Raw genomic sequence first — 26,300 nt, 5'->3', positions numbered from 1 at the left:
ATATGACTTGATTAGCAAGTTTTGCACCTTTATAATCACACAGTGTAACGACCTTGGTTATCCAGGGCATTATAGAATAGCTGAAGGATAGTTGTGTTTTTTTTTTTTTTGTCTTCTGATTAGTTATAAAGTTCATATTAGTTTAAGTCTATCCTCAACTCCCAAAATGCCCCTAGGTTTACCCTTAGCCACTTGATGCCTCAAAGGGAAATCCCATCATTTTCCACCTCATGCTAATTCCTCGAGTGTTCCTATAAATCCCCAATTAACCACGACATACTTAAATCACCGCTAAATCATTACCCGTTACCTAGTAAATCTGGAACACGTACTATATCCCCAAAATACTCCTAGGCTCACCCCGAGCCGGGAATTCGACCCCGTTGTGACTATTCTGCTAATCTGCTCCCTAGAACCATCTCAGATCACAAATCACAAATATATCATCACAATCATGTGGTCTCAAGCATAACACACACATAATCATATTCATGCCCTAAACTGGCCAAATTACAAATATGCCCTTATTAACAAGAACGGGTCCACGTGCATATTTAATTCACCTAAACATGCATTTCTAATCATATAATCATTTAATTTGACTGATCACATGCTAATACACATAAATCATAATTAACTAAGTAATAATACATTTAAGTCAATTGTTGCCCTCTCAGAATGCTAATCAAGGCACTAAGTCTTATTAGCAGATTTGGGCCGTTACATCCCCACTTGGGCAAACAAGTCTGCGGCGAACAAGGTCACGTCCAACTCATTCAAAATCTGATAGTTTCGGAACTCGTTTTTCTCCGCACACATTTCCCAAGTGTTTCCAATGGGAAGCTTATGCTCCTCTAGGATGATGGGGCCCGCATTTACTGCATCTTCCGGGTAGAGTGTGTTGCTGCGAGCCATGATCAAAGACCTAGAAGCGACAAGAAATGCAAGAACCAAGAAGTTAGCACCAAAACTGGAAAAAAAATTGTTAAGGTACGGAGATTCTTCTAAACTGCTTGGAGAGGTCCCCTCCGGACACTGCTCCGGGAACAATTAATGTCCCAGGAGCATGAGTGAGGAACTAAAAGAAAAATATTTTTGCAAAAGGAAACTAATTCACCTGGATGGTCTTGAGGTGGCCGGGTTCGTTGGTTCAGAGCGGTCTAGCCCGCTCCATTGGTTACTTTATCTAAGGAAAGAAATGTCACCTAGAAAGTTCTTTATTATTCATCACTACCTAGAACCACCCTACACGGTGGTCGCGACCCTAATGGCCACGTGGTCACGGAGGCAATATGATAATAGGGAATAATGAGGGAAAACAAAGAATTGGCTAGAAAACTTATGGGAGGAACTTGAACTTGGGATTTGTTGATGAACAGGCGAGAACGCCGACAGAAACTCAGTCTTGAACTTGAGGAGGCGGTAGAACAGCTCGTTGATGTTTTCGGAAGGCTCGTCCAGGGAAAAGTTGTTCTCTTGATGAACGAAGGGAGGCTTCGATGGAAATAGTTGGGCTCGAAAATACAGCAAACGTCAGAAAATTTCGTCTGCAATTTCGAACATTCAAGGTCTTTGCTCTCGGCTCTCTAGTTTGTAAATTTAGAATCGTTAAAAGTGAGGAAAGGAGCCCACTGGCGTATTTATAGGAGAAAAATCTCTTTTTCAATCCAACGGTCCATATGGAATACCCCCAAAGGATCCACATTCGACGGCTCCGGATAGAAAATGCACATTCACTAGCCCAATCAAGTGTTAAATCGTTGATTTGTCAATCTGTGATCCACGCCTCTCTCATCCAACGATGCACATTGAAAATCCCAAGGCAATCCTCATCCGACGGTTCCGGACAATGCAGAAACATTAAGTAGCCCACTCAAGTGCTAAAAGCACCTTTTCACTTAGATGGGACACCTTGGAAAACACTGACTTTCATCAGTCACTCAAGACCACGAAGGGTTTTCCACACGTCTCATGGGTGCGAGCGGCCTTCATGTACCATTCACCTGGAGACACATGTCTAGGTCATTGGAAATTCAAAAGGGTCAGGGGTAGTCAGTTGGCCCCCAACCCATCGAACCGAGACTTAGGTAAATGAAGCAGGACTTTGGTAAATGAACCAGAAAATAGGTAAATGATCCTAGAGTCAGGTGATTGAACCGGGACATAGAAGCAAGTCTCCACCGCGCGAACACGGATGATGACTTAGGGGTAAATGTTGTCCATAGTTTCCACCAAGAACACGTGGCATGATCAAACGGGCATCATGGACTCTCAGGAGAGGCCCGGGCCCAACGAACAATGAGCAACCAAACCCCATAGGCCCAGACCATGCTAGGCCCAATAACTAGTGGACAAAGCAAGCATAGTAAGAGCCCGAACCTGATATGTAGGCCTTAACCAACTTCATGAGCGCACCCAATCTCCATCCTCCGGGACTTAGATTGTTGTGGTGGATGGTCCATTCCAGGGGATGGATCCCATCATGTGGGATCCAGATGAAGTTTCTGGGTTCATCCTCACATTTTAACTTCCTATCAAGACATGTTCTTTGATCCATCATCGCTAACTGATGTTCGCCTTAGTCAATGAACTCAGGCCTTGGTAAATGACCCCGGGCCTTGGTAAATGAACCTGAACCTTGGTAAATGAACATGGACCATACATCCTGGTAGAACAAGACCAGCTCTTCATACAGCTGATGTGTCCCCGAGAAATCCAGCAGTTGGTCTCCTCAAGTAACCTGCAGAAAGGGTACGCACGGAACGTACAATGTTCCTAGGGATCGGTTCTGCCACTACTCTGACAGATCCTGTCCCCCGAATCCCCATGAGGGCTCACGCACACCAGTCCGTATTAACGTACAAATGGCAGCTATAATTCTCTACCACGCTTAAGCCGGTCCAATGGGCCTAGATTAAACATTATGTAGTCATGTTATATGCTTGTATTATAGCTCCATTAGAGGGAAATTATACATACATCTTTATTGGGCCCGGATTAGGTCGGCCCAAGCTACATGGCCACCTATAAATATGGCCATTATTAGTGCACTGTACAAAGGATCCCAACTTTTTATCCATGGAAAAACAATGTTGAACTTGCTGAAAACCTCCATTCCTAAATTCTCTAAAGCTCAATACAATTGACTCGTGGACTAAGACTCATTAATGTAACGCCCTGGTTACTCCAAGACCGTTACTGTAGACTTTAAAAAGTTCTTAAATCGCTAAAAGAGTCATTTGGTTATAAACGTGCATCTAGGTATAATTAATAGGCTAAGGTGGAAAATCTTGATCAAAAGGAACTAATACATTTTATTTCAAACATAAAACTGTACACGGGCCCATAAAAGCATTTACAAGTTATTTACAATCCAAAATGGTCATTACTGTGTAAAAATTACAACCCGCTGACCTAAGCGGCAAAATATAGGGTTAACCCCTAGTTCCCCTGAGAAACACCTTGGCCATGGTGTTCAAGCAGCCGCATATGTACACATCACAATCTAAGCTCTCCACTCAAGGCTGGGTAAGTTTTTCTTTCCCTTTACCTGCACCACATAGCACCCATGAGCCAAGGCTCAGCAAGAAAACTTATTACTGCATGTATTCAATATCAATAGATGATTATGATAATCATATTAGGGCTTGTAGCCCAATCAGAAAAGTGAGTAACACTTTATGATTCTGGTAATCATGCTGGGGCTTATAGCCCAATCAGATAAGTTACTATTAAGTCACGAACTTTAACCAGATAAGTGACTATGGAGTCACGAACTTGAACCAGATAAGTGACTATGGAGTCACAAACTTGAACCAGATAAGTAACTAATAAGTTACAAACTTAAACCAGATAAGTGACTATGGAATCACGAACTTAAACCAGATAAGTGACTATGGAGTCACAAACTTAAACCAGATAAGTGACTATGGAGTAACGAACATAAACTAGATAACTGACTATGGAGTCACGAACTTGGGCTCCTCACCCTAAGCCATGTGACATTACAGTCACCTGAGCCTTTTGGCCCTGGCTCTAAGTAACTAGACTTTAGACTAGACAAGCGCTTTTGTTTTCATCGAACTTAAGGTCGGTCAAGCATTTCATACTTATGTTGATAATGCTTATGTCGATTAGATCTAATCTTTTTGGCTTGCGTTAAACACGCTAATACCGTTCATGACTCATAGGTCAATTCCATACGACCAGTGCTCAGTATTACTGCCGAACTTGACTAATAAGTCACAGTGTAACGCCCCAACTCCTGGGACCGTTACGGTGTGCCTTGTAAATAGTGCTAAACTCGCTAACCGAGTCATTTGGCCAAAACGTGATCTAAGTATGATTAGCGGTTTAGGGTTTAAACACTTTGGTTATGATGTAACGTTTCATTAGAACGTTTAATATATACATTGGGATCCCAGAAATACAACTCAGAGTTTATTACAGAAAATATTTACTACAAGCCGTTCTAGGCGGCAAAACAGGGTTCAACCCTAGTTCCACTTTAAACCTCGGCCGTGGCGGTCGAGCAGCTGCATATGTACACGTCATCACCTAAGCTCTCCAACTCAAGGATGGTCCAGCTTCCTCTTGCCTTTACCTGCACCACATAGCACCCGTGAGCCGAAGCCCAGCAAGAAAACATAACACTTTTCATAAACATTATCAAATGATTATCATTATAATCACACTGAACATAAAGCTTTCAAACCAATGGGTGATCATCACATGATTCTAGCGGGAGAGTGGCTGCTAAGTAAGCCACTAGCCTCCAAGCTCTGTTTTCTAGCGGGAGAGTGGCTGTTAGGTAAGCCACTAGCCTCCAAGCTCTCTTGTCTAGCAGGAGAGTGGCTGTTAGGTAAGCCACTAGCCTCCAGGCTCTGTTTTGTAGCGGGAGAGTGGCTGCTAGGTAAGCCACTAGCCTCCAGGCTCTGTTTTGTAGCGGGAGAGTGGCTGCTAGGTAAGCCATTAGCCTCCAGGCTCTTTTTTTTCATCGACCCTCAGGGTCGGTCAGGCATTAATGCTCCTTGAGTCATTCAATGCTAGTAGTCGATTAGATCTAATCTCTGTTGGCCTGCGTGATACACGCTAAGGCCGTTCTGACAAATAAGTCAGCGCTTCCTGACCTGTGTCCAGTAACACTGCCGAGCCTGACAAATAAGTCACAGCCTCACAGCTGATACTAACAATTTTGTCGATTCTGACTAATTAGTCAGTACCATATACAAGTAAGAAATGCTATCAACATATATCATATGCCAGTTATCCAAGAATAGGGCATTCAGCATGCTTACTAAACAGTTTCTAGCACAATCATAATCATGCACAAATTCAGAGACTCAAGCTCTGGCCAATCTCATATCCATCACTCATGGCATGCCCTAATCACATGTTTCTCATGCATCACATGCATCTCACTTAATCCTCAAGCATGCCTCAACAACAGTCATATGCAAATGGGCAAGATTGCTAAGCATTCATTATGCTATCAACATTTACATTTAAACATCCAACATGCATCAATAATAACCATGCATGTCATACTCAATAATCAACCAACATGCTTCAATGATAGCCATGCATGTCACATGTACACAGGGTGCAGTTTTCTTACCTCAGATTCGAGCTAGTACCAATATAAGAACGATCCTTGAGAACGATCAACCTTTAAGTCCTTAGCGGTCACCTAATCATAACCATGTATGGAATACCATTAATAACATGATAATCAAAGGTTCCACACCAATATCTAGCCCCCAAGAGATCAATCCAAACTAATCCAAATAGTAGGGACACTCCCGGGGCCCATAGCTAAGTTCCTGGGGTCAAAACGAGCAAACGGGGTGAAAACAGGGCAAGGGCTGCGGCCCTAGCACCTTGGGCCGCGGCCCCCAGGGTTCTCTGAGGCAAGGGCCGCAGCGCCCAGCAAGGGTAAATTCCTGACACCTGCTTCTTCGAACTAGGGCCGCGGCGCACAAGAACAGGGCCGCGGCCCCCAACCCTGGGCCATTCCCAAACGCGTTTTAAACACTCCAAATCTTCCAAAAACATACCAAAACATTCCCCAATCATCAAATCAAAGTTCCCAAGCTTCCCAATACTCCAAAACCCTCAAAACCCAAAGCTCAAACCAACCAAAAACTCAACAATTAACAAAGTCCAATTCTAAGCTTAAAAACTTTAAAAACTTCAAACTTCAAACTTAGATTACCTTGTATTGGGTTGTTTCTCATCAAATCCTTTGGTTAAGAAGCTTCTAATATTTCCTAGGATCGCTATGCCTCGACCCTCGCTTGATTCCGACTCCTGGAACTCAAGATTTCCTCAAAAAGGCTCAAACGGTAAAACGGTCTGTTCTGAGAGAGAACGAGAAGTTTCTAACGTACGTTCTTATCTGTCAAGCTACTTCAAGCTTAAGTAACCTCAAATAAAACCTAGTGCTCGGGGTCCCGAAATCACCCCCGGGGACATTATAGTCAAAACTTCCAGAATTTCACCCTGATCTCAAATATTCCCAATCTTTCACCAAATAAACATTCCTATTACACCAAAGTTGACCCCGTTATGATAAAACCGCTAACTCATAATCTATGATCGTCTCATGCCAAATAGCTCGAATATATCCCCATAATAATAAAATCTCATTCACAGATTTCAATATGCACCCAATAGGCCAAATTACCAAAATGCCCTTATCATTAAAAGTACACCCATATGCATGCATTTATCATCATATAATAACATAATTCACATTTACATGCATATATTCATTTTATAACATATTAAATTATGGCCCTCCCGGCCTCCTAATCAAGGTCCTAAACCTTATTAGGAAATTTGGGGCATTACACATAGCTTCATAGTCAATACTAACACCATCGCCGATTCTGACTAATAAGTCAGTACCATTCACAAGTAAGCAAGACTGCTAAGCATTTAACATGCAATCAATATCCACATATAGAGCACTCAACATGCCTCATCAATAACCATGCATGTCACATACTAGGTGCAGTTTTCTTACCTCTGGTTCGAGCGTGAAATAATAAAAGAACGACCTTTGAGAATGATCAATCCTTTGGTCCCTTAGTGGTCACCTAGTCATAACCAAATATGGAATTCCATTAATAAAATAAATCATAAAAGGTTCAGAGTCTAAAACCTCGCTCCCGGGACCTCGAATCGTACTAAAACGGTTAGTAGATTCGATCCTGAGCCTTAGGAATTGAACCCCCGAGCCTAAGCCCTTGAAAAATCCTCCCTGGCACAAAAGGAAGGGGCGGTCCGCAACTTGGCCTAGTGAGTCGCGGTGGGCCCCCAAGTCAGAGAGCACTCTGGTTGGGTACCAGGGGCTGGTCGCGACTTGCCTAGGCCAAGTCACGACTTGACCCCACGAACACAGCACCCCTGCCATTTTCTCCATTAAAACCAGCCAAAAATTTTCACCAAACAACTCAGAAAATCACACCCAAGCATTACCACAACTTACCCAACATTCAACTAACAAAACCCAAGCTTTAAACCATTTAAAACTTCCTCAAGTAACCACTTCTATAATCAAAAGTTCTAGCTCAAAAACTAAAACAGAGCAAAACCAGAAAAATAATGGTTGAAACCTTACCTCCAACTCAGAATTAGACCCCCTTCAATGGCTAAACACTAGCCTAGAACCTCCAGCCTAAATTCCCAAGCTTGAACCCTCAATCTTAGCTTCAAAAATTCAAAGGAAAAGAGGGAAGAAGATGATCATGGGAGAGGAAGGAAAGGGCTCTGTTTTTTATGCTTTGTTCTCTATTCCATAACCTTCTAATTTAAATATAACCTAAGTTCAAATGACCAAAATTCCCCGAAGCCCAACTTAACTTCTTAACAACCACCAAGGGCAAAAGTGTCATTTCTCCTCTAATCCCATTAATCATAATTAACGTCATCCAATTCCCATTATTCCCAATATTCTCAAATAATTAATAAATCATATCACATTACCCTTTAATTGCTAGTAATGTACTAAGCATCAAATTACCCCGAGACTCACCCCGAGCCCGGTACTTAATCCCGTTATGACCAAACCGCTAACTTGCATTCTAAGATCGTCTCCTGCCGAATGGCTCGAACATATCCACATAATAATGTGGCCTCATCCATACCTCACCAACATGCGTAAAAATATACAAATATGCCATCAACAGGCCAAATTACCAAACTACCCTTATAAAGAAAAGTGGACCAACATGCATGCATTTATCATCATATAATAATATAATTCACATAACACATGCATATAATCATATAATTGCATAATAAATCAATTATGGCCCTCCCGGCCCCCTAATCCAGGCACTAAGCCACATTAGGGAATTTGGGTTGTTACAATTAACGCCACAACCACGTAAAAACTTTGATCTTATTCATTTCTTTTCCTTTCTTACTAGTTTTTATCTATGGATATATTTATAGTTTATGAAAAACTTTGTAAATAGTTACTTTTTGGTTAACCAAATATAAAAAGAAACTAAAATGTTATTTTTTATTCTGGTCATCTTCTCCGGCGACGGCAAGAAAACATATGCTTCTCACATATCAAAATGACCACCTTAAAGAATAGGTCGCGATGGTACCACTCTTGAGCCCGAACGACTGGCAATGTGGCCATAATTTTTTTTAAAGGTTGTGGAGAAGATGGAGAAAAGAGAGGGGGAGAGAGAGAGAGAGAGAGTTGTACAATAATGAAGTAAAGCCAAAAAAATCCTAGAAAGAAAGAACAAAAAGGGTAGAGGAAACGATAAAATTGTAATCAAGATGGGTTAAGCCATTTTCAGAATTAAGATGCTAAAAATGGTACCGAATGTAAATTTCTCTTCATAATATACATTTAAATTAATTTTTTTAGAGTTTTTATCATTTTGGGTCCCCGAATTTTTTGTTAATTCCACGATGGACCATCTGTTTTAAAAAAATACATTTTTGAACTCTGTGTCTTGTAAAGTAGTTAAAAATAGTCTCTTAAATCCAAATTAAGTCAAAATATTTTCAAATATAACATCATAAAGATTGATATCTGTTACATAAAATAAAATCGAAGGGAAAAGTTATTTTGACTGAATTCGAACTCAAGAAACCATTTTTAACCATTTGACAAAACAAAGAGTCCAAAAATGTAATTTTTTTTTAAACTAGAGACATTGTGGAATTAAGCAAAAACAAAGAGACCCAAAATAGTATTGACCTTTAAAATTACTTATTTACCCTTATATTTAATTCAAAAGAATTGGTATGAACATTTAAATTGTAATTTCACATTTAAGTTTATTTTCTTTCCTCTTTATATACCAAACAACATAAAACAAACATAATTTATTTTCTATCTCCTCTATTTTATATCTTTCATTATTTTTCTTTCCTTTCAACAAAACATATGCTTAAATTACAAGAGTTTATAATAAATAATATTATAATTTAACAAATAATATAATCGGCTATAAAGGAAAGATAATTTTTTATAAATATGGTTTTTTAATAACCAATTCTTACATTTTCTATGGTTTTTCTGCCCATTAAATTATCATAATACAACTTAATAATGTAAAAAGTTAAACATTTATATTGAAATGTAAAAATCATATATTTAAAAAAATAGAAACATTAACAAATTAAAATTACCATATCGCAAAAAAAGCCTCAAGTTCTATTAAAAAAGAGTCATAAGGTTACACATAACAAAAAAAAGAAAAAAAAACCACACAAACCATTTCTATATTTAATCAACAGGTGTCCTATCTAGTTACTCGCAAAAAAAGATTCACTAAGTCACATCCTAGTCGATCAAGAACCGAAGTTGCATCTACACAACAAAAGATATATATCCCTATTTTCTCCCTTACAATGATGTCCTAAGCTCATACTAATACATACATCCATATTCATGAATGAGATTAGCGGTAGCCAGTACTGTAATACTATTCTTGGTTGTTGGCTGGCTACCTTTAGTAGAATGTACACAAAACGAATATACCTCCTCTGCTCAACTGTATAAAATAAATGGTCGAAAATCACAGTTTTTTAGATCAAATAAATTCTGAGTTTATGATTTCTTCGTAGTTTGGATGAAGGCTTGAAGTAAACTCTGTGCTCTCAAGGTTTGATCAGGTGTCCCGGATATAACAACCTTCCCTTCACTTTCCCCGGGACGAGGATCATGCACTTCCACTTTGGCTCCTGAAATCTGATTGAAATTCCATAGTTGAACAAATGCTTTAAGATATCATTGTCTACTATAACTCTACTACGCACTATTAAACCAAATAGTAATCAATCTCTCATGCTTTGTTAGCCTGCCTAAAGATTACTCTGAAAACAAATTAAATCTTTCCAAGAATTACTGGAGTATGAAAACTAATAGCCGAATAAAACATGTCATAGTACCTCTAATCGAAAGTATAGATAATTACCTCTTTAAGACGATTTAAATTGCCACCATCTTCACCATAGATAGAGTTAAAAGCGTGCCGCGAAACTACTATCTCCAAAATTGTATTAGTTACTACAGCAAGTTTGTTCCCGCTGCACAAAAATGCAAAGTGGATATTCTCAACACAATATGTGCCTCCAAAAACTGTAATAGTTAATTCATTTCCCATTACTACAGGCTACACTGTGTTGATTACTGTTAAATAAAAAGTTACATCATTGTTATGTAATATAGCCCTTTAGGAGGTGGAATTACACATGCTAAGACATTTGGATATCACTTTTATTTTACCAAAGGATTGAATACATGTTTAATTTTGAAGGTAAATATAGAGCTCTTATGTAACTAAACAAACCATATCTATCTTAATGCTCAATTAATACACATAAATTACTCATAGACAACCGTTCTGAAATTACAAAGAATAATGCAAGAAAATAGATATACACCTTCATGCTGTGTTATGCAGTACTAACCTTCCAACTTCAAGATTCATGCCAAATCTTGTGAAGGCATCCCCAGCATCAGTGTTGGAGTTGGCATACTCTGTTTTCATATTCTGCAATAAGACCAATTCCAAACAATTGAAATCCTTGGACTCGGTTAGGTGCCCATACAAATGAGAAAGTTGTGATAACTTCAAAATAGGCGAATGAATTATAAATGAAAAGTAACCTGAGGTAGCTGTGACTTTGGTTCAAAAGCACCTGGAAGGGGAGAGAGTACAACTCGGTTCCTTAGACTTGTTAAAAGAGCTTCATCAGTGGCATTAAGAGACCAGGATGATGACTGCTGTGGTCGAGAAGAGGCAGGCTCTATCACCCTAGCATAGAAACTCCTTGCTCTCACGTCATTGAGGACCTCACGATGCATAAGGTGATTCCTCAGAGTGCTAGTGACTTGAAATAAAGCAGTCTGTACAGTTCTATACTCACCAGTAATCTGCATTAAAGAAACACATTCCATCTTAATTTAACTAGAACTAGCACTACATTACAAATTAAAGCTCCAATGATTCAACCTTTCATGGCATATTACTATAAGAGGAAAAAAAAATACTGATAATATACCTTTACCACTTGATTTTGTAGAGTCCCGCCCTGTATTCGTATATCAGCACCAGATACTTCTTTGATTTCTTCAATGACCTTACTTTCATTTTCACTCAAGCAAGAAACTAGATGTGTCGAAACTAGAAGCTTTGCTGTTACAGTTGTACCATTACTGAAACCTAATAGAAACCCTTTCTCAATGTCCCCTTCAACAATTCTAGCAAACACAAGAATAACAGCATTTTGTGCTGGAGAGTAATCTGATTCAATGTTCTAAAAAAAAAAAAGGCAAACTATGATCAACAATTGAATTATATTGTATAAGGGCATCTCTGAGAATTCAAAGACAAACAATTTTAAAAGATACAAAGTTGTAGTATGACTAACCTCAAATGCAGAAATAGTGACAACACGCTCACCAGAGCTATTCTTAGGAGTTGCAAATTTTATATCAGCACCAGTCTCATTCTCTAGAGCTCTAACTATGGACCCTTTTTTACCAATCACGCTCCCAGCTGTATCATTAGAGCAAATAAGTCTAAACAAAACTTCTTGTTGTGTACCCTTTGCGCCATCCTTGTGGACTCCATTGGCATCTGCCGTGGAAGAGTCAAATGAAGCATTTTTTATATTAAAAGAAGTTTGTGGTAACAATGAGCTAAGATTTGGGAAAAACTCAGCATTAGTCTCAGAATTATGAAACGTCCCCGAGGAAGAACACTCTGTAGATCTGTTAAAAAAGGTGGGCTCACTTTCTAGAATTGATTGATCTTGAATACAACTAGAAACAGCAATGAAAGCCTTCTTTGCGGCCAAAATAGTTCCAGTAATCTGTTATTACACAAACGCATCCTTCAGATGCGAGAAAAGGAACTAAATATATACACAAAAATGGTTATTGTTGCTGTTCATATATATATATATATATGTATAATATGCATAGCAGATTACTTTCAAGATACATACGTACATTCACATCACTTGTTTTGTAAAAGAAAAAAAAAACTACGCAATTTTTATATGTTATTCTAACAATGATACGTTCCTTAAACAGAGTAAGCTTGAGAAGTTCAGATATTAATTTTACAAGACACACCCATGCTAGATATAGCTGGTTAGGGAAAACTTGCATGTTACAAGTAGCAACTTATAAGCCTCAACTCAACTCATATATATTCAACAAAAATAGCCTTTTTATTTTATTTTTATGTTTATTAAGAAAAAAAAGTTATGAAAGTTCAAAATTGTACCAATGTTCATTTCTTATCTTATATGAGCTCATGGGAATTTTTGTCAATAAGTGTTCACAATACACTCAACAATATAGAGAGAGGTGTATATGCTCCCAGCAAAGAGATATTAGGGCGCTCAAAATGTCTACAAAATTTGTAATTTATTTTCACTCATTTTCTTTTCCATTGTATCATTTTCCTGAGAATCAAACAGGTATTGCTGCAAGAGAGACGAACCTGAATAGCTTCTTCGAATCCAGCTGCCTCTTGCCGAACTGAGACGATCCTAATATTAGCAGAGCTCTCCTTTCTCATTCTGATAATATTTGCCCCTCCTTTCCCCATCACCGCACCGATTTGAGACTTCTCAGCGAGCAATCTACACGACACCACTCGCATGGAAGCAGCAGCAGCAGCGGTAACACCCTGATTCTCTGCCTCCAAAGTCCAGATTCTCTCCAAAACCCTAAGCATCGCATCCTGAGCGCTCGACACGTCACACTCCTCCCTCACGGACGCCTCCACGCCGGTATTAGTACTCAGCACGATCCTTTTATCAGGCAACCTGGACCCGATGACCAAAACAATTCCTTGGTCTGACCTGGGCGCTGGATTCTCGCAGTGGATCTTGGTATCAGTCTCTCGCCGGAGCTGAGACACGATGGCACCGGAATTCCCGATGACGCCTCCAATCATAGACTGGGGGCAGAACAATCGCAAGGCCACCTGTCCCGGTAAGACCTTGAATCCCTGGGGTGACCGCCGTCGTGGTCTCGGTCTCCCCGACCTATTCGACGCTCTTCGCGGTATTCGTCCTTCGCCATCCTTCCGATCGCACGCGCCGTCGGACGCATGGTGTTGGTTGTTGTGTGCTTGTTCTTGCGCTGCGTAAGCCGCCGGCGATGGTGGCCGTAGAGAAAAATTCAAATATTCCATTGCCTCTTTCTCTCTCTCTCTCTCTCTCTCTCTCTCTCTCTCTCAATTCTTAACAAATTTTCTAGGAAACCAAACAAAAGAATCGAAAGAGAAGTTTCCTTCTCTTTTAAGTATAATCAGTTCGGTCAGTGATCCGTACAATTTTATGAAGAGAAGAGAAGAGAAGAGAGTGAGTTAACTGAGTTACTGAGACCGCTAAAGCGCGCGAGACCGTCAAACGTCCAGTGCATTTGTGTGTGAGATTAACGCTGTCCACCATTATGGGACAACGTTTAAAATAGTATATAAAGTATCTCTTTAGGATGACAACATTAAATTAATTATATATAAACCTCTCTTATAATCTTTAAAATAAATCTCTTCCGAGTTCCGAGTATTAATTAATTTTATTCTTTTCCATTAATTTATATTTTATGATTCTAATAAAATAAATGTACCTATTTAGAATGAATCATAATAAATTGAATTTATACGTTATATAATTAAATATAATTTGCGTCACTTAGTTAACGTAATTGACCATATTACTTATTAGTTATTAGTATTGTGATATTGTGTTTGTTTATATATATATATATAGTGGCTGGTTGGAGACAAAGAACATAAAAGTTGGTATTGGTGGTGAATGAGACATAGATAAGACCGTCTCTTTCGAAATAAACATAGGATTGGATATTAGCAAGCAAATCAAAAGTTAATGCGAGAAAGCAGGTGAGAGGTGGAAAATGAAAAAACAGTTCCTTTACTATGCAGCACGGCAGAGCAGCCAAGCTATTTTGTCGCCATTGGTATCACATTCATTTTATAAAAATATAAATATATATATATATATTTAGAAAAATGCTAAAGAGCCCGAGCTTGGTGGATCGAATTTCCTCCCGAGCCACGTGTACGTGCAATAATAAATAATACTACAATCCATATATCTATCTCTATAAAGAAGAAGTCTGTGTAGGGGTTTTATTTTAGGCGCTATTGATAGGGCTGTCAGTATTTTTCGATTCGTAAACAGTTTTCGGCATAATTTTTTTTTATGATTGTATATATTGTAGTTATTTAGAGCATCCTGCAAATTTTTAGAAAATTTCGAATAGTTTACAGTATTGAATAGAAAATTAGGTTCAAAATTTCGAATAGAAAATTAGGTTCAAATATGTTGTTTTCTACGTGCATAAAAAAATTAGTCACACATGCAATAATATGTTTGAACTTAGTTTTCGATACTGTAAACTATTCGGAATTTTCTAAAAATTTACAAGATGTTCTAAATAGCTACAATATACACGGTCATAAAAAAAATTACGCCGAAAACTATTCACGAGTCAAAAACACTGAGAGTCTCACCGGCAGGACTTAAAATAGAACCTCTATAAGAGAATTCACCTATCTATATATATCTTCTATATAAAAAAATGTGTAAATAACATAAATTTGTAGTTTTAACTTTGTTTTGTTAAAATTTTCTAAATATTTAATAGAATATACATTTAAAACTAATTAAAACTAGATATTATTAATGATATTAATATAAGTTTAAATTCAAATATTATAATATAAATTCAAATTCAAACGTTATAAAATATCATTGTTATAATAATAAATGATACAAGACTAGATATTTAATAATTATATTAATATAAATTTAAATGTTATAAAATATTATTATGATAATACTATATAATCCTAATTATTTACTAATTATATTAATATGAATTCAAATGTTATAAAATTTTATTATTATAATAATATTTGATACAAGAGTAGATATTTAATATTCATATTAATATAAATTTAAATATTATAAAATATCATTCTAATAATATATAATACATAATCTTAATTTTTATTAAAAAAAATATAAATCATGTTTGTTTAAAAAAGTTATCATATTAAATATATATTTTTAAAAATCATAAATAATGTTTTAGTTTAATTATTCATTTAATATATTTATGTCATTCTTTTATATATAATATTGTTTATTTATTTGAAATTTATATGACAATGATACAAATTTAATAAAAAAATTAATAAATTTTATAAATAAAACTAAGCAAACGTGCATTCATGTATGAAATATATATATATAAAGGGGATCTTCAAGAAAATTATGTGGCACTCTAAAATCTCTTCAAAACACTATTTCTATTTTCTCCTTTAATTTAATTTTTTTATTCATTTTATGGATTAACATAATAATAGTAATTTTTTTATTCTTTTTATTAATTAATTTAAAAAAGTGTAGTTACAAATAACCAATTAGTATAAATTTAGTTACATATTAGTTTAAATTAAAATAAGATATTTATAAAATGTTATTATTTAAATTAATAATATTATATATAAAAATCTCATGTTATTATTTAAATTAATAATATTATATCAAAATATCTTTTCTTGAACAATATACGATAAATTATATAAACGTTTATTATATATTAGAATTTGAGTTATTAGTATATTATATTATATTCTACATGCATTAATCATCTACCGAGTAGGGATGACTTCATGATGCAAATTATGTGCATTCTCTTCCTAATTTACCAAATATCTTTTCCTAATTTTTTTTTTTTGCTCAATTTTCATTATTCTTTCCGCCTTAATTTTTGAAATAATATTTCATTACCTTGTATTATTTCTTTATCAACATATTTATATAATTTAATGTGTTCATAAATGTTTTTGAAAGATCAATTTGGAATGTGTCTTTACCAAGTTGGTTATCTCCAAACCGTTTGTGTAATTAGTTTTTTATTCAATTAGTTATGATTCGGAACGTTTCTAAAAAAAATTACTATAGTTATTTTGAAATAATCAATATATATTTTAGTTTATATATGTCTATCTAGGATCTTCACAGTTATTTATATTAGGTCACTTATTATTTTATAATAAATATTTTAAATTTAATATTAAGATAAAATATTGTCTTACGCCAATTATATTATTCTTATAGTTTTTATTAGTTTTTAAGTTAGTTTTCAATTATTTTGACTCTTAATATTTATGTTATATTATTTTAGTTTTTTATTATTATTTTGATAAATTATTTTATTATTATTATTGTTGTTACTATTATTTTTTTAGTTTTTTCAATTAATTGTTTTTACATACTTATTTTTACCCAATTTCTCTTTTTTCAATAGTTTTTATGCTAGATATTTTATTGGAAGTGAATTTATCTTTTGTATTTTTCAATGTCATTGTTATGTTTTTGTTGTGTTGTGTTGCGTTATGTTTATTGTTTATGTGAGTTATTGGAAATTTGGAGACGACTCAAGATATATTGGAGGATTGTTGAATTTCACAAATAAGTTTTTAATTTTATTGTTATTTTAGCATGAGATCTTAATTTTTCTAATTATTATTTTTTTATATAAAACGACATGTCTATATTATTGTCATTTCATTCTTAAAAGTTTAATACTCACATATTTTTTTGCATGCTCGTATGGAGTGCTATAATGTTTTCTGTAGGAAGTTTTTCTATCATTCTAGCAAAAGCAGTAGCAGTGATGGTGTCTTTGGATTGGTCTGCTCAGGTTACATTTACACTTCATAGAGACTGACTGTTTAGCTTTAGTCTCTGCTTGCCCTAAGAGATCCTTGTATGCTAATGAGTTAGGATATTTGTTAGAGGATATAGCAAGTCCATTATCCAGTTTTCCTGAGACATCCCTAATTCATGTTCGTCGTTCGGCCAATAAGACTGCTCATGAATTAGTTGCGCATGCACTCAGGGTGGAAGGTGAACTTGCATGGTTTGATGATTTTCCATCCTTAATATTTGATGTATTGCACTCTGATTATTTTCAATGAAATGTTTCATTGTTGTAATGACCCAAATATTCTAAGACATTGGACCATTAGAACTACTAAATATAGCTATTACTTTGAAGAACATATACATAAGAAATAATGACAACTTTATTAAAACTTCAACATAATATTGTGGAAATTACAAAGTAAAATAGAATTTTGGTATGGGTACCCATTGTTTAAAACATAATTTTAAACTTAAATAAAATTGTTTACAAAACTAAATGCGGAAAATACATAGAAACATAATTTTAAAAACTAAAAATAACGTCATCATCGATTGACTCGCAGCCCATTCATTCCATTCATCCTCAATAGACAAGTCAAGCCACCAAGAATCCTCCCGCCTCCGTATCTAGTTTCCTGCATCACACTAAAAGAAAAATGAATGAGCCTAATTGTAATGCCCTGGATAGCCAAGACCGCTACACTGTGTATTTATAAAGGTGCAGGACTTGCTAATCAAGTCATTTAGTTAAAACGTGATACTAAAACCACTAATGAACTAGGGTTAAAAGGTTTTGGTCTCAAAAGTGTACATTTTATATAACAAAACATTTTACACATGGGATCCCAAAAAGGAACAGCGTTCGAAAGTCAGTTTACAAAATTTCCAAGGTTTAAACAACCATTAGCCATTCTAAGGCAAAATAGACATTTCTGGTTCCCCTGTTCCTCTCTTCCCCTCAACTGTAGCGGCTGAGCAGCTGGTCATGTACATTCAGCTCGCAGAGCTCTCCAAGTCAGGGCTGATCAAGTTTGCCCATGCCTTTACATGCACCACGTAGCACCCGTGAGCCAAGGCCCAGCAAGAAAACATAATATGCATCACAAACAACAATAACAGATGAATAATCCTTTAAGCATGACCAAACACCTAACACTCATATTAATCACATAGCACGTATTCAGAATCAAAGATGCGACTAAGCATTAATAACAATCAAGTTACATGATAACCAAGGCCGACAACTTAGGCCGCACCCTCTGTTTACCCCACTGACTCCAGCCCGCTTAAACCGAGCTCAGTGCATAATAAGCTGTCCTCGGCTACCCGTGGCCGAGCCGTGCCCTGTGCGCTAGTATAACCTTGGGCACTCTTAGGTCATGGTTTACTGTTTGCATGGCATAATACCATTCTTTCAAAGCATACATATAAGGGAACCCTTAGTCCCATTACAAATACACAACCAGGTGCAGTTTTCTTACCTTTAATTTCCACGTTCACTGACTATGAGCGACGTCCCTCGAGCACGATCCGCTTCCCGAGCCCTAGCTTAACACCTAGTCACAACCAAGGTAATGGATTCCATTAATATTCACGTAAAGGTTTCCGGGTATAATTCTAACTTCCGAGACATCGAGTTCCACCAACACACGATGGTGGAATCGATCCCGAGCACCCTAGGTTAGGTTCCTGTGCTTAAAACCCCCAAAAGATCAAGAATGCACTTAAGGGCTGTGGCCCCTGAAACCTAGTCGCGGCTCGCCCCTAAAACAGAACCCCATCCCCTCAGTAGGCAGACACGCACCGCAGCCCTGCCCTGTGGCGCCACGGCGCTCCCCTTTGGCCGAGCCTCCCTGACTCCTTTGCTTCATAGGGCCGCAGTGCTCTAGAACAGAGCCGCAGCCCAACCCTTCATGCCCAGAAAATCCACCATTTTTAACATCCTAACCTTATTCAAAACCACCCCAAAGCACCCTAATACCAAAACCCATTAATCACAAGACTTTTAACATGATTCTAATAGCTTAATCCAATAGAAATCCAGCTTAAAAGCCTATCAAAATCCCATTTTGATTCCTAGAACCCAATAGCTCAAAAACACAAAAACTAGTCATGTAAACTCAGATTTTAACCTCTAAATTACGAATTGAAGCTTACCTTCTTTATTGAACCACTTCCTTAACAGATTCCTGAGCTAAAATCCAAGCTTCTCAGCTTTAATTCAATCCTTAAACATCAAAACTATAAACACCCTTAATTCTCAGCCAAAACTCAAAATTCTAATGCTCAAGAATATGATCCAGCCCTTACCTTAATCTTGGTTGAGTTTCCTTAGCTGAGCACTAGATTAAACCTTCAAGATTCCAACCCAAACCACTAAATTCCTAGCTGATTTCCCTTAAATTTCAGTGGTTTTTCTTGAATGGGAGAAGAGAAGGAAGAGGAGAGCAAAATAGGTCAGTTTGTGTTGTATTCTATCGGGTTCTATTTTGTTAAGTCTAACCTTGGTCAGTTAAACCAATCCCGAGGCTCGGGGTGCCGGAAACGTCCCCGAGGGCAAAATGGTAATATTCCCCAATATTCCCACCTAAACTTCCTAACCTCAAATATATCTCCATATATTTATTTCCATAACCCGATTGCCCAAATAATCATCTAATACCTGAATTACCCCTTTACTTGCCCCAAGTCAAGTATTAAGCCCCGTTGTGACTTCCCACTAATTGGCTCCCTAGGATCGCCTCAAGTAGCACGCTGCTTCTCTACCCACATAATAATGTGGTTCTCACAGATATATCATTTAACCACAATTACATTCATATAATCATTCAAGCATGCTTATCATATAATCATGCATTAAATCAATAAACTCACACATAAACCAATTATGCCCTCCCGGGACACTAATCAGGGCCCTTAAGCCATAATAGTAATTTTGGGTCGTTACAACTATCCCCTCCTACTGAGAATTTTTTCCTCGAAATTTACCTGAATAGCTCGGGATATTGATCTCGCATCGCTGTCTCTAACTCCCAGATCGCTTCCTCGACCCTGCTATTTTTCCACAACACTTCAACTAACAGAATCGTCTTATTCCGTAGAACTTTGTCCTTCCGATCCAAAATCTGAACTGGTCGCTCTTCATAGGACAAATCTGTTTGTAACTCCAAGTCTTCATACTTAAGCACATGTGTCGTATCCGAAACATACTTCCGCAACATGAAGACATGGAATACATCATGAACTCCTGACAGCGACGGTGGCAAGGCCAACTTGTAAGCCACCTGTCCAATCCTTTCTAAAATCTCGAAAGGTTCAACAAACCGAGGGCTCAGCTTGCCCTTTACCCCAAAATCTCCTCACCCCTCTCAATGGTGAAACTCGCAGAAACACGTGGTCCCCAACCTGGAACTCCACGTCCCTACGCTTAGGATCAGCGTAGCTTTTCTGCCTACTCTACGAGGCAAGCATTCTGGCTCGAATCTTCTCAATAGCTTCATTAGTCTTTTGAACCATATCTGGCCCTAAATACTTCCTCTCACCCATCTCATCCCAATGAATGGGTGATCTACAGTTTCTCCCATATAACATTTCATAAAGAGCCACTCCAACCGTGGATTGATAACTGTTGTTATACGAGAACTCAATCAACGGTAAATACTTACTCCAAGATCCCTCGAAATCAATCACACATGCCCTAAGCATGTCCTCCAACACCTGAATCGTCCTCTCAGACTGTCCATCAGTCTGAGGATGGAAAGTGTGCTAAAATTCAATTGGGTCCCCATAGCTCTCTGTAGAGCTCCCCAAAACTTAGAGGTAAAGATAGGATCTCGATAAGTTACAATAGACTTTGGAACCCCATGGAGACGAACTATCTCCCTCACATACAATTCTGCATACTATTCCACTGTATAGGTCGACTTCACTGGCAGAAAATGAGCTGACTTGGTTTATCTGTCTACTATTACCCACACCGAGTCACAAAGTCCCACTGTCCTGGGTAGTCCTCCCACAAAATCCATCGTGATGTCCTCCCACTTCCACTCTGGGATACCCAAAGGCTGAAGCAATCCCGCTGGTCGATGATGCTCAGCCTTTACCTATTGACATGTCAAACATCTAGCCACATACTCCACCACATCCTTCTTCATCCCAGACCACCAATATAATGTCCGTAGATCTTGATACATCTTCGTGGTACCCCGATGAAGCGAGTATGGTGTAGTGTGACTCATCCATTATCTCTCGTCTGATCCCCTCATCTGCCGGAACACAAATCCGTCCCTGATATCGAAGCATACTGGTCTTAGAAACAAAATAATCCTTAGCTGTCCCCACCAAGATATGTCGTCTAACCTCCTGCAACTGCGCATCCACCACTTGTCCCTCCTTGATCCTCTCCAGCAGGGTCGACTGCAAGGTAATATTAGCTAACTGGCCCACCACCAATTCTATCTTTGCCCTGGCTATTTCATCTGCTAACTCTCTCGAGATCTGGGTGGAACTAAATAACTATCCTGGGCCCCTCTTACTCAACGCATCTGCCACCACATTGGCCTTCCATGGGTGGTAAAGGATATCGCAGTCATAATCCTTAACCAGCTCTAACCAGCACCTCTGTCTCATGTTCAGATCCTTCTGAGTGAAGAAATATTTCAAACTCTTATGGTCAGTGTTGTACGCCCTGGATTTCCCACGGGCTGATTAGCAAGCCGAGCTGCGGCCTAACCATGATTACCTCATGAACAACCCCAATACCGGAGCTTCTGCCTCAAGGTCGTACCTCCTTAGCTCGGGAAGACCCCAAGGGCTTGCCAAGATTGCCCAAGGCTGGGGGAAGGACTCTGAAGGCCGAAGGTCGAGTCAATTATGCAGCTCGTGGTACGAGCTAGATATGGAGGCTATGACCCTTTGTAAAGTCTACACAAGCAAGGTAAACGTGCATATATCAGACATCACGTGTCTGATATCCCCCTGACTTCTCGGACACACAGCAGGAACGTGCGTATTCAGACACCCACGACTGGGTTGGGTCGTGCGGCCCATTATCTCCTTACCTATTGATTTGACCGCACTTATGTGTCAGGTTTATGAATTAATCATGAATGTCACAGAGTTGATACGATAGGTAAGAGGGTCACGGGATGACCTTCTTACCAACTCCCAAGTGCCTTCTCCTATAAATATGGAGACCCTGGGAGTAAATAGGGGTTGGACTCTCAATTGTAAAAAAGGCCCTGTAATTAAATACCCAATATAGAGCAATAATACTGACTAGTGGAGTAGAAGGATTTTAACCTTTGAACCACTTAAAAACTGTGTCTTGAGTCACCTTTCCATTTGCTAAGATCATATATCTGTTTCGGTTCATTATTAGCACTAATCTCTTTCTCTTCTTCTTTTAATTACCTGTTGACGAAAAACCGCGTCAACAGTTTGGTGCTTTCATTGAGAGCAAGTTCGATTAGTGCTGTCGCAAACATCCAACTATGGTGACTACGCGGTCCAGGCATGGTAACGAGACAGAACAACATGATGGGCAGGAGGCTCATCATACTGCCATCCCTGGTGAACAAGTTCCTGAAGTCCAGCAACGGCCAGGAAAACAGCCGACGGGCCAAGATGATACTGGTAGTTCGGTGCCCCGGCCACCTAATCCGAACCCATGTTATTATACTGTGGTGGAGATGGAGAACGCTGAGCTGAGGAGTCAGTTAGCAACAGCTAGTCAGCAAATCCAGGATATGCTGGCCCGACTACCCCCTCTCACAACCGGCGTTAATGCCGGAGAGAGGCAAGGCGAGGCTCCTAAGTCTCGCCGGGGTAACCGGTCCAGGCATAGCCATTCGGATAGACCTCCAGCAGCCAACTCCACCCCTTCATCCCACCGTCGAGAGGAAAACTTCGAGGAAATGCCTAGGGCCGGACAACAGCAATACAGCCGTTCGGTCAGGACGTCGACTCCTAGCTCCCAACCATCCTCGTGAACGCCCAGGGGAGCTCGAGGAAATTCCCGAAGGAGATCCAGGGAGGGCTCGCGACGTCAGCCCGTCCCCGACGATCGTCCTGCACCTCGTCCAGATCGCCCGGCGCGGGTCCAGCAGGTTGGCAGGGCCGAAAGACCCCTACCAAACTTGATCCGTCCAGACAGAACTAGGACCGCCTCCCCAGTCAGGCATCCTCCTTCTCCAATCAGATATCCATCTCCCCCTCTGCCCGTCCGAGACATCCCAGCCTATGGGAGTAGTAGGAGAAACCCGCAATCAGCTGGACCTTCCCGGCGTAGCAGGGTGCCAGGGGAAAGCTCAGATCCTCACCACCAAAGGCGGACTCCAAGCCTATCAAGTAGGAGCCACTGGACCGGCAGTCGCCGGAGTGATCTCTCTGGGGGAGATCTACGTCAGCGTTTAAGTTCGGCACAAAGTCACCAGACCACCCAGGGAGGCGACCTGCGAGATCGCCTCAACTCTCATAGAGGGGGCCGAGCAGGAGGAGATGGTCAGGCTCGCTCAGGGGGGGCTTTATTCGAAGTACGTAACGGAGGGAATGTCCCAAATAACCTATCTCAAGATAGGAGATGCAATAACCCACCAAATATGTACAATGGATCCGGAGCTGTTCAACAGCTCCGAAATAACCAAGGACATCAGGACCAAACCCTCGAGCGCCTAACTCAGATGGAGGAGCTAATGAGGAAGCTCCTGTCAGAAAAAGAAAAAGACGAATATGATTCAAGGGACGAGCTGGAACTCTTCGCACCCAATATAGCAGCGACAGCATACCCATCTAGTTTCCGTATGCCTCACTTGTCAAAATTCAATGGGGACGGAGACCCATCGGACCATTTAGGGATGTTCAACACCCTGATGATGGCCCATAACATTGGCCCCGATCTCCGATGCTTAATCTTCCCTTCCACGCTGACCGGACCAGCCAGGCAGTGGTTCAAGCAAAGTAAAAGACAGTCAATCAGTTCCTGGAATACCTTCTCAGCTGACTTCAAAAGGGCATTCCGAGCCTCCTAGGCTGCCCGTGTCCAAGCCGACTCCCTGGCAAACGTGAGACAGCAGCCTGGTGAGACTCTGAAGGCGTACCTGAGCAGATTCACGAACGTTGCTGCTTGGGCTAGAGACGCGGATAATAGCTCCAAGCTCGTGGCCATGAGAACCGGAATCCTTGTCGAAGGAGACCTCTGGAAGGATATACAAAGGAAGGGAGTCAGATCGGTTAACAAATTCCTTAACAGGGCCCAAGAATGGATAAACTTGGAGGAAGCCGAGGCCTCAGCTGCGGGAACCAGCCAGGTTTCCGATCAGCCCGCTGGATTAGGGACGGAGGTCGTGGCAGCGACCCAAAGCGTCACACAGAACAACCAGCCCGGTGGAGGCAAAAGAAAGGGAAATGGAGAAAACAGTCAGCATGGCCAAAAGAAGAATAAGTCCGTAGACAAGTTTAAGCCCGTTTTCACGACGTATACCGAGCTCACCCAGTCCAGGGAGAGTATCTTCCTGGCCAACTCTACTCGAGTCCCCTGGAAGAGGCCGGAGCCATTGAAACACCACAAGGGAAAGAGAGATACTTCCAAGTTTTGCCGTTTTCATAACGATGTGGGCCCCAACACCGACGATTGTAGGCATTTAAAAGATGAGATCAAGACTCTCATCCGAGCCGGCCCCTTGGCTCAATACTCACGGAACAGGGTTACGGCGAGTCAACCTGCTCCAGAAGCCCCAGCCAGTCAGCTCGGTTCTCGGGTAGATCAAGATGTCCCTCCTCCCGTGGTCGGAGGAGAGATATCCACCATCTCTGGAGGTCCGCACATGGCTGGCACGAGCAGAGGCACCCAAAAGAGATACGTGAACGAACTAAAGGCTCATAACGGAGTGGAGTTCGTCCCGGAACAGCGTCAGCCAAAGCAGCAGCGATTGGAGAGGCAACCAATCATTTTTACGGAGGAAGATGCAGGCCATGTCCAGTTCCCTCACAATGATCCCTTGGTTATGGCAGTCCAGCTTGCCAACCAGAGAGTGAGGAGGGTACTGATAGACAACAGAAGTTCAGTGAACCTGCTATTCCGATCCACCTTAGAGAAGATGGGCTTGACTGTCGCCGAGCTTAAGGCAACCTCCATGATGTTGTATGGTTTTTCGGGAGAAGGATCAGCAGCGATAGGGACGATCGAGCTGGTGATCACCCTAGGTGAAGGACCTCGGACAGTCTCCAAACTACTCTAGTTCGTGGTTATTGACTGCTCTACTGCCTACAACACCATTTTTGGCCGACCTACGCTCATAGCCTTCGAGGCCGTCACGTCCATTCGACACCTTGCAATGAAGTTCCCTACTTCAACAGGAATCTGCACTATCCAGGGCGATCAGCTTGCTGCCAGGGAATGCTACAGCATTTCCATGAAGGGAAAATCTAAACTCGGGCAGCTGGCAAGGGCCATTCAAGGCGAAGAGGAATATCAGGAACCCTTAGCGGATCCTGAGATTGAAAAACCTCAAAGCGCCGAGGGGGAAAATGTCGTCTTAAGTGAGGATATTGACCCCCGAATAGGCGAGGACAGATCCGAGCTCCAGGCTATTGAGGAGCTCGAGGAGGTGAACATTGATCCGCAGAATCCGTCACGGATGGTCAAGCTCGGGAAAAACCTCTGCGGCAAGAGGAAGGCGGAGCTGACTACGTTTCTGCGGGATAACTTAGACGTATTCGCATGGTCGCACGAGGACATGGTGGGGATTAGCCCGAGTATTATCATGCACACACTTCATCTGGATAAAAGCATTCCTGCCAAGTCTGAGAAGCAAAGACGTTTAGGAACAACCCGGGCTGAAGCCCTAGAAGAAGAAGTAGCCCGGCTAAAAAAATGTTGCTTTATCCGTGAAGCCAAGTTTCCAGTCTGGGTCGCAAACCCCGTGCTAGTTCCGAAGCCTAACGGGAAATGGCGGACCTGCATCGATTTCTCCGACCTGAATAAAGCCTGCCCCAAGGATTGTTTTCCATTACCAAGGATTGACCATTTGGTGGATGCCACGGCGGGGCACGAGCTCATG

At 40.0% G+C, this 26,300-nt stretch overlaps 1 protein-coding gene across 2 annotated transcripts; it reads right to left on the bottom strand.

The window, feature by feature from the left end:
• Positions 1–9,667: 9,667 nt before the first annotated feature.
• On the bottom strand, positions 9,668–13,932 carry LOC133806540 (KH domain-containing protein HEN4). 2 transcript variants are annotated; one of them, XM_062244629.1, is made up of 7 exons: positions 12,993–13,932; positions 11,911–12,354; positions 11,542–11,796; positions 11,147–11,413; positions 10,948–11,030; positions 10,452–10,563; positions 9,668–10,225 (listed from the first exon to the last, which is right to left on the bottom strand). In XM_062244629.1, exons 1-7 carry the CDS (start codon positions 13,689–13,691, stop codon positions 10,085–10,087), a joined length of 2,001 nt encoding a protein of 666 aa, XP_062100613.1. In that variant the 5' UTR covers positions 13,692–13,932; the 3' UTR covers positions 9,668–10,084. The 2 variants fall into 2 exon arrangements, with proteins under 2 accessions (XP_062100613.1, XP_062100618.1); XM_062244634.1 differs by lacking the exon at positions 10,452–10,563.
• Positions 13,933–26,300: the final 12,368 nt, after the last annotated feature.

This window comes from Humulus lupulus, chromosome 1 (assembly GCF_963169125.1).
Source record: "Humulus lupulus chromosome 1, drHumLupu1.1, whole genome shotgun sequence".
NCBI lineage: Eukaryota > Viridiplantae > Streptophyta > Magnoliopsida > Rosales > Cannabaceae > Humulus > Humulus lupulus.
This window is presented reverse-complemented; position numbering and strand designations above follow the sequence as displayed.